Here is a 14,698-nt window from a genome sequence, read left to right as displayed (position 1 = left end):
CTCTCTCTCTCTCTCTCTCTCTCTCTCTCTCTCTCTCTCTCTCTCTCACTCACACACACACACACACACAGAGACACCTTTCAAAGTAACAGTCAAAAGTCAAAACACTTGCTTAGGACACTAGGGCACAGCCTCAATTTCAGGATGGCTGACTCAGGTGCGCAAGGATGGGCATAGTTTTGTGTGAAGAAAAACAAACAAGAATAGTTACTGTTAACTTTTGAGGGACGAAACCACAGATTTTATACTCTGTTAACTGAGGTAGTGTTTAAAATGAATGTCTAAAATGTTAATCCCATTTATGAATAAGACTACATTACTTCCTTTGGAATTGTAACCACTATTTGGTCTAGTATCTCTGACATTTGGTTCTCTGGAAAGGCAGTTTTATTGTCCAAGACCAAAGACCAAGGTGACAGGCATGCTCTTAGAAGCACTGCTGACATTTAAATGAACACGGGTTCAGTGATGAAGTTGAAAAGAAAGTTTTACCCTCACTGAATTTTCTAAGAAAATGAGAACTGTGTCGTAACGTGAGCAGCAGCTTAGAGCCCTTGTCTGCTTTGTTATCATGGAAGTTGCTACACAGTGCACATTAGAACAACTCGCTGAAGTGCAGTCAAAGAGGAGTCAAAGAGGAAGGGGGATGAAATGCTTCATCCCAGTGCGAACTTTCAGTGCCAGCAAATGAAAAGAAAAATTTCTGTGAGTCCTGTTTTCTAGTTCACAGGGTACTTTACAGCGATCTTGCAAACAAGACCATTATGAGAAGGGTGGACAGCATGGGAAGGCATGGACCAATGTCTAGGACCTGTTCAAAGCTGATGTGCAATTGTAAAATGGACAACACAAAGGAATCACAAAGGGTCCTAGTCAGTCCAGCTGGATGGTCTGTTCTCTATATATGATTTCAAAACAGGATAACCTTTCACGGATAAGCATTCTAGTAACAATGTTCATGCTACTTATGTACAAATTTGCATATATGTTTAATTCCTGTAAGATTTCCAAGTATCTTTATACATAAACAAATTAGACAAAACCATGCCTTAATCAACTTCACAAATGTGATCAAGGCAATGACTGTACTTTTAACTCACCTATAACTGCAATTTATGCAAAACAGGAACACTAACAAAAATTAAATTATCGCTGCTTTAAAACTTAGTAATTAAGGCTTTTCACTACAATTTTAATCTTAATAACGAGTCCAAATGACTTTTAATAGGACCTATGGCTCTTCCTTTTTCCATGGAATGTGTACATTGTAGGCAAACTTGTCCTTGAGAGATCGCAGCATCATTTAACGCTTTCCTTTGCTTTGGGTCCAGACTACTAACGCTTGTTCAATCCTTTACAGTGGTGAGAAGAGTTGATGAGGTTGGAAGTCCACTGGGTATAAGTGTTCTGGACATGAGAAGTATTTCAAATTTACTATTTATTTGATCACAACTGTAGTGAAAAACCTTAATTAGTAAAAATAGCCTTTAACAACATATTGCAACAAACCTGAAGAGGAGAACCGATAAGCATCCTTATGCAGTCGAGCATCGTGTAACTCCTAAGTTCCGAGAGTTGCGGCTCTCCTTTTGCTCTGAAGTTACAAACCTCTGAAGTAGTGTTACAAACATTAAGGAAGTGTGGAAAGGCCAGCGTGTTCCTCGGATACCAGCAGTGGCAGCCCATGGGGTAACAGGATGCAGCCTCAGAGTCAGTGACTCCTGGTTTCCACAAATCAGTTAACAAACAAGGCATCTTTTGTATTTACCCTTGATTAAAGAGCATTCAGGAACACTGTGTGAAGGATGCTTCTTCATGTCCTGTTTTGTTCCACTGCCATTATGCTTTTAAAATAAAAAAATAGAAAACCTATGCAGGTAGTCAGTGCTTGGCTCTTGCGTATGGTGGTAACTGGATGAAAACTGTGGTAATGAATCAGGGACCCGGGAAGGGCCCACATGGGAGAGATGTTGGCTTGGCTAGGACGCCAGCAGCTCCAGCTTGTCTGTACCAGGAACTGCTGACCCGTGTCAGAAAATTCTCCGGCCTCACTGTCAGCCAGTCTGGATTTTGTGAGGATTTTAGGAAATCCACAAGTATGAATACTATACAGTAAGTATGTAGCTATCAACATCATCAATGAGGTCAGGACTCGGCAGAGTCATCAACTACAGGCTGACTGGGAATTGCCAACACAGCCTCGGCTTCTTCATGCATCTAGGAAAAGGTCATAGTTTTTTAAAAAAATGAAAATGGCATATAATATAGACATAATCTTTCAACTTACTTCAAATACAGAATAATTCTGGGAGACAAATTTCAGAAATATAGTCTTACTTACCTGTAAAAACTGTACATCCTGAAATAACTCTTGTATGAACCTCCGGCATGGAAGTCTAAATGTGCAGTGTGACAACAGATGAGAAACTTCAGAATAAAGGCATATGTCATCAAATGTTTGAGGATACTTCTCTTTAATGCTAAAATGAAAAGAGAGACTATGTCATGATAAAAATATAACATTTATTCATTTTATCCCCCCAAATGACACTTTCTCCTAATTTTTTTCTCTCTTCAATTACTGATGAGATGAAATGTTAGGAACAGGAGGAAATGTTAGGAATGGTGGCTTAACAGTCTAAGTCAGCCTGTCTGTCTGTCTGTCTTCCAGCCTTGCCCAATGCCTCCATGCCTCCTGCACTCCTGATCGTCCTGCCGCTATCATCCAGTGCCAGGATTACATGTGGATGCCACCACACCCAGCTAATTACGAAGCCTTTCTACTTCACACTTCAGACAGTTCCAGTTTCTGCTTTTCAAAGATTATCAAAATCTGAATGCTTATTGTAAAGTTATTTTCCAGTAACACAAGGAAATTCTGGATTTTATTTATTAGACTAACATGAGTACACAGCACGCTCACATTGGAAGGCATTTAAAGCTCATTCCAAGTTATAAGTTATCTCTGGCTGACTATCTTTCCATGAGGACAGCGCCTCAGAGGCAGCCCTGTGGGTGGGCGGCTGGGCTGCAGGCCTCACTCTCGCAGCCCTGGACCACACAGCCAACACGCATACATGGAAACCCATGCATGTATCCTTCTTTAGACAACCACTGCTTTAAGCCGTGCAAATGAAGGTGATTGAGTCACAATTTTCATTTATCAGGTTTTGACTTAGGAACACAAGTTGATCAGGAAATCCCAGCAGTTTATTATCTAAGTGTGCTTCTCACGCATGTGGTCTTCTGCTCTCTTTGTTCTTCCTCAACTTTCTTGAAAAACGATTGAGAAATTGAAAAGGGTTTTTTTTGGATATGTGAGTTATAGCCACCAACAATTACTTCAAAAACTGGAATTTAGAAATTTTAAAAACATTTTATAGCTTAAATAGTAAGTTATTTAATTAAAACCCCAATTTTACCGAAACAAAAAGGGGGGAGGGTGCAGGAACAGTCCTGCTTTTAGATATAGTTTCCAGTTTTGCAGATTTGTTTAAAAGTCTGGCTGGATCCCAACTCACTTTTGCCTTCAATGCGCTCTACAGAGTGAGGTGTACCACAGCGAACAAGGCCCACCCAGAGGTGGGAAGGCAGCCTGTGACTGCAGCTATGGAGTACAAGTATCTCTTTTACAACTTACAAAGTAGAACAACCTTCATGCAGTTACTTACGTCAAAAGCCCAGTCTCATGACACTTGGTGGAGACTGAGCTACTCAAGTTGACGACTAATCTTAGCACTTCTTTCCGCAGCAGGATCCGGCACATCGGTGTATCGTCTGGGATGGTTTTAACACCTGAAGTGAAGATGGCACTGTGAGGTCTCTTACTGTATTACAATGTAGAATGATTACAGCTCATGGAATTTATTTTTACACTGCATAAGCAGCTAAAACTGGAATCAGCTGCATGTGATCTGCTAATGATCTCGGAGCAAACCTCTACCAGAAGCAGATCACTGACAGGGAACCGGCGGATGGATGACACAGGTGAAATATTTAAGAGTCTGCTAAATGCTTTCACTAATGGTGACCTGCATAGTCTGAGACAACTCTAATTACAGTGCATATGCTAATAAGCAAAATCAACTGAGGACTGTTTTATTAAGGAGCAGGAAGCTGAACCTCAAGACTCACCCAGTAACAGCTCAGTGCTTTTGGTGCTGCTAGCTGAGCCTTCTTCCTGAGACGCGCCATCGCTGCATCCAGAAATCCCCGAGAACTTAGAGGGAACCACTTCTAAGGGATTGTGGATCGGCTGCTCACACCAATCAGAGTACGGAATATCTTGAAGGTCTGAAGACAAAAGCATTTGGATCAAAGCTCCACTCTTACAATAGCACTGCACACACTGAGGTAACTCCTTCCCATTCTCATGATCTCTCTTCAGGAAGACTGTCAAAGTAAGCCTGGATCGCTCAGTGATGAGCATTCCAACAAGGGAACCTGCCTGTTCTAGAGAGTTGATTTTCCTAATAACAAACACTGCAGGACTACGTGTGTGACTGAAACTCAAGCAGTTATATATAAAAAGGGAACAGGCATTACTGTTCTCTCTTGACCCATCCTGTCTACCTCTGCGTTGTCTGGCAGTAGATATTATTACCAGTAGAAGGTGATGTCAGATCTCTTCCTAGCGTAATTTTTCTTTTTTTTTTTTTGCTCTTCTCTCTGAGCACTGCTAAGGCCCCACAGTGGCATTCTGAAGTCAACCAAACATGTAAGCTAAGATACTTTTTTAGTTTAGAAATGTCGAGGGCATGGAGTGGTTGGATGGTTCAACGGGTAAAAAGTGCCTGCTGCTTTGCCTTCTTACCCTAGTCCAACTCCAGGGCCCACAGAGTGAAAGGAGAGAACTGCCTCCCTCACTTGTCCTGATCTTCAAGTGAGCTCTGTGGCACTTGCACACTGGCACACACATGCAAGTGTGGGACACAAACACACTCAAGAACAAATTTTTAAAAATGTACTAAAAAAATTTACTAAGAACTAAAATCAATGAAAACAAAAGGAAAACAACTAAACAAAAAACCCCTGATGGATCATCTCTTCACAGAAAGTAACATTAGCCATGCTACAAAAGTCACACAACACAATGGAAATAAGCTAAACATTTCACTAGGGAATAAAAAAGTGAACCAGACAGGGACACTGAGCTAGAAAAGTAAGACCTTTGCAAAGCTGGCCTGTTATTCTTTCTTTATAATACCAATGGGAGAAAAGGAGGTTCAACTTTATCCAAGTTCCTACAAGATAAACACTGCACTACATTTTATTCCACCAAGAACTTCTAAGATTACTACTTCCATTAAGTCAGCTGTGCTAGTTTTACGTCAACTTGATAAAAGCTAAAGTCATCTGAAAGAAGACAATCTCAACTAAAAAAAAATTCTTCCATGAGACTGGGCTGTAGGCAAGCCTGTGAAGCATTTTTTAAATGACTGATTGATGGAAGAAGGGCCAGCCCACTGTGGGTGGTCCTGGGCTCTGTAAGAAAGCAGGCTGAGCAAGCCACCAGGAGCAAGCCAGTAAGCAGCACCCTTCCATGTCGTCCGCAGTCCCTGACCTGCCTTCCTCTGATGATGAACTGTGACTTGCAGAGCTGCCTGCCTGCCCTCTGCCTCCCTAGTGCTGGGATTAAAGGTGGGTGCCATTATGCCAAACTGGTAAGAGTAATTTCCTAGCAGACATGTAGTTTGCAAGTATTTGTTTGATTTGTATAGGTTTTCATTCACTTATTTTACTCCATAAAAATATCTTATCATAGCTTTGGAAATTCTCACTCTTGGCCTTTCAAGACAGAGTTTCACTGTGTATCTCTATTTGTCCTGGACCTCACTCTTTGACCTCAGAAATCTATGTGCTTCTGCCCCTGAGTGCTGACATCAAAGGCATGTGCCACCACCACCCAGCTATACGCCCTCTTTCCTATGGTGTGTAGAACATCTAACATTTTACAAATGCTCAAAAGGTAATCATAAATAAACACATTTGTAAAAACAGAAACCCATCACAGTATACAGAGGCCCCGAGGGTCCAGAGTGTGAAACGTCTAGTTTAGGAATCTCTCCAATTCAGGCTTGTACTGGGACTTGGAACCACTGACAGGGTGGATCAGGTTCTAAGCACACTCTCCAACTATTTTTTGCAAATTACAGCAAGCACATTGCTGACTGGTGTCTCCTTAGTACCATCAGCTGACATAGTCACAAGCTGGGAAGTAATGAAATCCTAGGGGTAACTTCAGCAGAGTCAACCAGAGAACTCTGACATCACTAGACTTCTGAGGGTACCTAAGTGATACTTACCAAAAAAATGTATCTGCATGAGCATTTTATATTTTTGGTTGTGAGCCTAGCCTTTAACAGCCGAACCATCTCTCCAGTGCATCTGCCTGAACATTTTAAACACTAACTGAAAGTGTGTGTGTGTGTGTGTGTGTGTGTATGTATGTGTGTGTGTCCACACGTGGGTGATTCGTCTTTAAGAAACTCACTACCTGTATCCACCTCATTAACTCCTTCTCTAATAGACAAATATGGAAAGCCTAGTGTACAAAGCAGCTGCTTCTCTTAGAGACATGCAAACGAAGAGACGACAGCTCACACTCGGAGGAAAGTCAGCATGGGGAGCTTAGGAAGCATCCAGCGATCAGAGCCATGATCTAAGGGATCGGAGCACAAGGGGCAGAAGGAGCCAAGAGGAGCAGCTTCTACACATGGCTCAGGAACTCGGACTTTCAGACATGACACTAATGAGGAGGCAGATCTTCCAGACAAACTACACGTGTTTATGTAAGAGCATTCGTGTGGGAGAGTGAGTGAGTGAGTGAGTGAGTGAGTGGACACACTGGTGAGTGTAGCTGGGAAAACAGCCTTCATTTGCCGCAGCTGTTGAAAACTTAGGCATGGTCTACCAATGATAAGAAATGAGAATGATGAAACCCACAGAACATAGAGTGATTATCTGTGGGGCTACAGACTCAGTAAACAATTAAACAGAGTAATCTTAAACAATATATTAAAAGACAAAGTGGAGAGAATCAAAACTCGAGGCTGAAAGACTAACAATAGGCAGATGCTGAAGGGCCACCATGTCTGAGGTGGGAGATGGAGTCAGAAGGCCATCACAGCAGTGGTAGGGCTGCTGGCAGGCTTGTCAACAGTGTGGAGTGAAATCAAAGGACACTCACCGGAGTGACTACAGATGGAACTTAGCTGGTTACTGGGCTGGAAGCCCAGGATTTCAATGCAGACACAATAAAGGCAATTGTCATCTGTGTGCTCCTGCAGTCCAGTGTCTTCAGTGCTCTCTAAGAACAGAGAAGCGTCCGAATGGACGGAGTTCATTATTTCTGTGAGACTCATCTGCTGCCGCAACAAGTGAAAAGAGTTCTTCACAAGTCCGCCGGTTCCAGAGGAAAGACCTGCATGTTTAAATAAGACACTGTTGGTATCTTTCTCATGTCTTAAAATAGTACTGTTTATAAAGATAAATATTTAGAACTCTCTATGACCCAACATCTAATTTTGATTAGGAATAAAAGAGAATACTGTATTTTAAATTATGAAAATTAAAATAGCACATATTCCTTTATTACTTCAATGTAAGGCTTTTAAAATACAACTGAAAAATAGATTATTATCGTAGTATTTCAATTAACTCTCATAAATGCTTAAACAAAATCCGTAATTCTAAGAGGTATAAATTAAAATGATTATAAAGCTATTGAGTCTATGCTTCATTTGCACATATTCACTAAAATTCATAGCACAGAATAAAAAGTGTGACTAATAAGCAATTCTCATCTTTCACTCTGAACAGCTGTGTCTCTGACCTACAAAACTAGTTTTAACATTTCTCTTGTACTTTAAAAAAATGAAAGAACTAGTCTGGATTTTATCAGCTTAAGAGGCTGAGATCCTCACTGCACAAATATTTTCTTAAAAAACTGTGCTTTACTGTTGCCTGTACATGGGATATGCTCTTCTAGCTGGGCTGCCTTGTTTGGCCTCAGTGAGGGAAGAAACAACTAGCCTTAACAGAGACTTGAAGTGCCAGGGCGGGGTGTGGGTGGGGGTAGGTGGGGGTAATACACTCAGGGAGGCCCCAGGTGCTCAGAGAAGCGGTTTGGGGGGAAGGTTTGGGGGGAAGGTGTAGGAGGGAGTGACTGGGAGGGGAGCAGTGAACAAGATGTGAAGTGAGTAAGTAAAAAATACAATAAAATTTTTAAAAATGTGCTTTAATTTTTAGTTGAGTGTACTATTTTGGTTTAGTGTTTAAGTAAACACCAGAGCTTAGTGCACCTAATTTTTAGTGTTATCTCACTAAAAATAGCATTTCATTTTTAAGGTAAGAAGTCTCAAGAGAACAAGGAGCGCACATTACCTCCTCCATCATGGGAAAACATTCTTGCACCTCGGTCATCTGGTGGAGGCACATGCTTTGATTGAAAATAAGGAATATCCTTTATCTAAAATGCATACAAATCATGGTCAGTTTCATCATATAAAGAAATTCATCTTATGAATATTAAGAAAATTAAAGGAAATGCAATAGAAATAGAATTACTGTAGCATATAAATCTAGAAAGCAAAGTTTATTAAAGATCATTAAAATTACCAGAATATAACTAAATACTGGTCTCTTAACCATGTTCCTGGTGAACTGAGTGGGTATTCAAACACTTTATTGTTTATCTAAAGTCCCTAGAGGCAGGGGAGCTTCCAGTGGGTTAAGGGTGCTTGCTGTACAAGTATGAGAACCTGAGCTTCAATCTCCACCATGCACATAAACACTAGGTGTGTACATGTCTTGTGCCTGTCAAACACGGCTGTGAAGGCTGGAGACAGACTGACTGCGACGAGGGCTGGCTGCCAGCCTAGCTCCAGATTCTAGGAGCACTCCCATGTCAAGGGAGTAGGGCAAAGTACTAAGCAGGAAGACTTACACATTTCTGTCTACTGCAGGCATGTGGACCTACACACACACACATGTATCCACAGCACACACACTTCTACTATACAAAGAAAAATAGACTGAAGAAATAATAAACAGTCATCTAAGAAAATCTGTATTGTCCAGCATTATTACATGCAACTAGAAACTGCACTATCTCATGGCAGCAGGGCTACTGTACATGGACACCATAAGTGGCTGCTCGAGAAAAGGAATCAAAGCCTAAAGCACACCAGTCAGTCAGAGAGGACTGCTCTAGAGACTGCAGCTTCTAAAGAGGAGCACAGAAGAGCTGACTACGAATACAGTGCAGCTCAGAGTGTGGACTTGTCTCATCTTAACACATTTTTAGATAAAAATCACCTTCCAAACCTATCATTCCCTTAGTGTATCCTCTATGAAGTACAATTTCTAGGAGCTACAGAACACTAAAAAACAAAACAAAACAAACAAGAAGCCAGCTCACAGAAAACAGTAGCACTTTGGATACCTGGAATATGTCATTGATGTCGACTGGAAGCGCAAGTCCAATGTAGTCATCGGAACCTCCATATGTAGCACTGGACACCATGGACCTAACTGAGGAGGATCGCTGAAGGGTATTTTGATTAATAGGACTTAATAAATCTTCTTTATCTAATGATGCATAACTTAAAGCTTTCATAAACCTGTAACATCACAAAAAACCCTTGCATTAGCTTCTTGATTTGCACTAGTGAGTATATTAAAAACAATGAAAACCCCCAATTGATACTACCATCAAAGTAGGTAGTAAACCAGCAAGCAGTCCCACCTCCACCTACTGTGAACACGAAAGCACTTTAACATTAGCAGCTATGTATCAATGACCAGGTCAGCAGGAATGGAATGCTGACAATGTAACAACTGTTATATCCCCAGGTAAAGATGAAAAGGTAGGCAAAGAGAATAATGTCAACATTCAGAAGAAAGGAAACTAGCCTACAGATAAGTACAGCTCAAAGTCTGCCTCTGCACACAGCAGAGAGGCTGGACTTGCTATGTTGTATAGCTAAAGATGTGTCTACTAACGCCAAGTAATATATGTTTGAAAAGTAAGATTAGCAGCTTATCAAACCTGTGTGCTAATTAATGCTGTCATTCTCACAAGATTTCTATAACACAGAAGGTACGTGCACCACAGTAAAATCCTATCATTTGTAAACATTACAAGGGCTATCTCACAGAACACTAGTCTTTCTTTACAAATGATTCCATCCCATGGCATAGGGACATTTCTGTAAGTTAAACTCTGTCATACTCGGTGCTATTCATGCAGAGACACTGTTTACTGTGCATGCCTTGTTAAATATATGAAACACTGTTCAAAGTCTTACTAACTAGAAAACCAAGTCTTAAAAAACGTACAAATGTAAATCAAAGGATTATTTCACGCAGATCACATAAAAGAAATATCGGTTTGATATAGTAGCCAGTAAGATTACAGAAACAAAAACAATTTCTAATTTCCAAAAAAAGTACTTGCTTCTGATCTTTATGAATTTTGTGAACAAGAAATGTTTTTCAATGGTAGATCTTTCGTTGTGCAAAGCTCTTCAGGGACTACTGGACTTGGGAGAATTATTCAAGTGTCTACTTTCCAATTCTATTTCAGTCAGCTATAGCTCCATTTTGAACTGCATTGTTTATTGAGTTTGTATAGATATCCTTCAGTACGAAAACAGTATTTTTTCTGCTTAGAAAGTAACATTTTAAAAGTTTAAAACCACTGATCTAGCCTAGTCTCTAGTAGCTGAGTTTACCGAGGCCCACACAGCCTAATGCACCAGCTCTGCTGCTTGGTTGTCGCCCTCCATCTATGCCTTCTATCTGTGGTCTAGATTCAGGAAGACGGCAGAACCAGTGACTTCTAGTTACAACAGCCATTATTATCATTTTCTTTAAAGATGGGACAAAATTCCCTATCTGCTACCAGGACCTTCTTTATTAAAAATGTTACTAAAAATCAGAAATAAGACTGATCAATTACATAAGTAACTCCCAATTCTGACAGTGAGAATATCCTGTAAATGAGGGCTTATTTTCTCTTTCCCAGATAGTGGAGTAACTACTTGACATCCAGCAGCCTGCTTAAAGAAGTATAAATCATTTAAATGGATATAATTCAACTATGAGAATTCTGACAACAACAAACGCAGGTGTGGAACTTTTTACAACAATCAAATTTCAAAGTGTATCACTGTAAAAAAAATGAACCTAAACTGTACTGTTATAGTTTGGTATACCCTTAATATGGAATATTTAATATAAAATTAGAAACTCTTAGTCTTGAGGACCCAGGAACACTTCATTTAGTGTTTATTAGGTTCCTATTTAATTATGTGTACTAAGACAAATTAAAATAATTTAACTGAAGTTTTCAGTTATTTTAAAAAATATTATGAGGTCAGCTTTTGGAGCTTTCAATTGACCTGCTGAAAAGGTTGTGTGTTACTGTAGGTCTTAAGCTCCTGATTCCCCCGACATGCTTCTTTTTAAAATTGATCCTTAGAGAAGCTAGAAATAAAAAAAGCTTGTGACTTGTGTAACCTTGGAAAACATGTTTATTTTCAGGGCCTAATGGAGTTTACTTTCCCCCCTCGCAGCTGCAAGAATCCATTTCAAATCCTATCGGGTAACGAGGAGCTCACGGCCTACTGTGGTAAATGGGTCAGTTCTGACACTTGGTCTCTGTGGTGCTCAAGCTGACTGACGTCTTACATTTCAATCTGTTAAAACTGAACCACTTTGACTCATTTTTCAGTGCGTGTTGCTCACCTGCTTGGCGTCAGTCTGGATTCAAAGCTGCTGGCCTTCATGGTGATGGTGTCCGTAAAGAGCACATCTTTTGCAGGCGACGCCAAAGCTTCCGAGTGAGACAAGGACGGGTGCATTCTTTGCTGCTGTAATCTTTTCAATGTAGCATAGCCAAAGGCATCTCTAGAACTTGTGTAGCTGAAGTTGCAATCTGCTAGACTTTTTATTGTTGCAATGGAGGGCGCTTTAAGGGACTGTGCTCTTCTAGGAAGGGTATGAGAAGAACCTGGTGGCACCAGGGACACTGAGTTCGATTTGGAGAGAGACAGATGGTTAGACTGTGGTGTCAAATAGTGGCTCGTCTTAACAGTTTTAGTACTTACCACAGTACTCAGACTTCCACAGTCTGTGTCCATAGTTGTAGGGTCTACACCCACTGTCTCTCGGGAGGGACTGGAGCTCATTGAGCTGATCCCACTCGTTGTAGTGTCTGTGTTAAAGCTCTGGCTGCGGATCTTCATCTGTGAGCCTGTCGAGCTTTCCACTGCCAGCCTTTCTCGGCTTGTGTTTTCTCTGTGATTCTCTGTACCAAAACTCCTGGGGAATTTTAAGTCATTCTCTCCAATACTTGGAGTGCTTCCAGTGTCTTCAAGGTGCTTATTCCCAACAAAGGAAGTTTCTAGCTGTAATGTTTTCTGCGCTGAGGAGATAGTTGTGAAGTCGTCACTGTGACTGAAGTCAACACTGGGCTCTGTAAGTGTTCTGATTCTCCGGTTGCTTGTCTTATTTTCAGACGACAGTTTTCCTCCTTTTGGATCACTGCTACTGCGGTGCTTTTTAGTAGGCAAAGTAAGTGAATTTAAGATACGATTCTTTACAAGTTTGCTAGAGGCAAAAAAGGGAAATGAATTTTTATCTTTTATGGGTCCAGGTCGGTCATAAAACGCTGGTTCGGCATCTTCATTGATGTCAAGGAAAAATGTACTGGTAGAGGTGCTGCCAAAGCGGTCATCCTCCAGTATGAACATGCCTGTAAGTGAACAATCCGCTATCAAAGCATGCAAACATGAAGAATTCACCAGAATGCTAAGTGCTACCCCATCTTTTAACCAGTCATGGGGAAGGAAATTAATTAATAAAACTGCTTCCCTGAAGCTCAGAGTTGAGATATGAATAAAAAATAGAAGACTGTATTTGTATCATGGTGAGGATCTATGAAAAAAAACCTCCAAGGCTAATCCTGGTACAGAGTATATAAAGTTTCTATTGATTTTTCCAAATATTCAAGATACAATGAAAGGACCCTCAAGCATTGATGCTCAGTCTGTTAGACAGAAGCAACATGGTTTCTTCTTTACAGTGACAGGAGACACTCACCTCAGAAGAAATGAATTCCCTAAACTTGAAATATACTGCAGCTCTACTCATCCGAGTTATGCACATATGGGTTCAACTAAGCAGAGACCAAAAATATTCATGGAAAGGTGCTTATATTAAACATGTTCATGTCCCTTTCTTCTTATTATTTCTTAAACAATTAAGATGAAAACTTACTATTAAGCACCCAGATTGGGCATTATAAAGGCTCTAAAGATGATATGAAGTATTTAGGTGATCCAATTAGTGGGTTCTGGTACTGAGGTGGGAGCCTGGGCTCTCTCACAGATATGAAATGATATCTGCACTTCCAGAGAATAAGGGCACACATGTAAGCTTCACATTTAAACCAATTATGCTCACTGTCCTTATATGTTAGTCTCATTCTTAGTGTCTAATTGTAATAGACCAGTTAACCTAGATGTCTGTTTAATGGTACCTGTAAGATTTATTCTATTTGTAACTGTTCTACTGAGTAATTATTAAGAACTTTAAATATACTTTGAATAAAAAGAGAAAGTAAACTCCTGAATAAGCTTGCAGATTATACTGGCTTTCTATATTCCACAACTCTAAGATATAGCTTTCATATGAAATTTCTCAGGAATCCATCATGTAACAAAGAGTATGGAGAAGTGTAAGGGGCAAGATTTTTTTTTTTTCTTGTTGGATATGAACATTAGTACATCTTATAATTCAAGGCACCACAGACTTGGGGTGGAATATGGTTCAATAACTGTATGACTATCTTTACTTTTTGAGATACAATTTTATGCTGTAGCCTATTTGGCCTCAAGTTCACCATGAGCTCCAACTAGTCTTAGCAATCCTCAAGCACTCAGGTCTAAGGGCTGTGGCTAAAAAGGTGTACTTGCAGATCCAACCTCCCTCCTTTCTTTCCTGGTACTGAACACAAACCTCCCTCATCTACTTGTTCACGTTGGTCTTGGACTTATCCTGTAGCCTAGACAGGCCTTGTGGTCCTCTAGCGAGAGCATCCTGAGGCCTGGGCAACCATGTCTAGTTTGTGTTATCTACTGTGTTGTTGCTACTGTTGTGTTGAGACAGGGTTTCTCTGTGTAACAGCCCTAGCTGTCCTGGAACTTGCTTTGTAAACCAGGCTGGCATGTAAAACACAGAGACCCACCTGCCTCTGTCCCCCCTCCCGCACTGTGCTGGGATTAAGTGTGTGCCATCTTGCTCCCCCCCCACACACACACACACACTGTGCTGGGATTAAGTGTGTGCCGTCTTGCTCCCCCCCCCCACACACACACACTGTGCTGGGATTAAGTGTGTGCCGTCTTGCTCCCCCCGCTACACACACACACTGTGCTGGGATTAAGTGTGTGCCATCTTGCTCCCCCCCCCCACACCCCCACCCGGGCAGCTTGGTTCCCCCCCCTACACACACACACTGTGCTGGGATTAAGTGTGTGCCATCTTGCTCCCCCACACACACACACACACTGCCATCTTGCTCCCCGCCACACACACACACACACTGTGCTGGGATTAAGTGTGTCCCGTCTTGCTCCCCCCCCACACACACACTGTGCTGGGATTAAGTGTGTGCCGTCTTGCTCCCCCC

General features: G+C 41.1%; 1 protein-coding gene across 2 annotated transcripts in view; it reads right to left on the bottom strand.

Annotated features, from left to right (window-relative positions):
- Nucleotides 1–14,698, bottom strand: part of Rictor (RPTOR independent companion of MTOR complex 2) — a 100,493-nt gene continuing 85,795 nt past the window's right edge. Inside the window, exons 31-38 of one of the 2 annotated variants that reach the window (XM_028767555.1) lie at nt 11,752–12,760; nt 9,446–9,623; nt 8,386–8,470; nt 7,190–7,423; nt 4,135–4,293; nt 3,672–3,795; nt 2,342–2,480; nt 1–1,721 (exon numbers count right to left, since the gene is read on the bottom strand). In XM_028767555.1, coding sequence (XP_028623388.1) covers nt 1,536–1,721; nt 2,342–2,480; nt 3,672–3,795; nt 4,135–4,293; nt 7,190–7,423; nt 8,386–8,470; nt 9,446–9,623; nt 11,752–12,760 — 2,114 coding nt within the window. In that variant the 3' untranslated portion in view covers nt 1–1,535. Of the gene's footprint in view, nt 2,218–2,341; nt 2,481–3,671; nt 3,796–4,134; nt 4,294–7,189; nt 7,424–8,385; nt 8,471–9,445; nt 9,624–11,751; nt 12,761–14,698 lie in introns of both variants that reach the window. The other variant, XM_028767557.1, reaches the window with a different exon arrangement.

Source organism: Grammomys surdaster, unplaced genomic scaffold, assembly GCF_004785775.1.
Source record: "Grammomys surdaster isolate TR1022 unplaced genomic scaffold, NIH_TR_1.0 174, whole genome shotgun sequence".
Classification (NCBI taxonomy): Eukaryota; Metazoa; Chordata; class Mammalia; order Rodentia; family Muridae; genus Grammomys; species Grammomys surdaster.
Note: the sequence above shows the minus strand (reverse complement) of the source record. Positions and strands in the feature narration are given on the sequence as shown.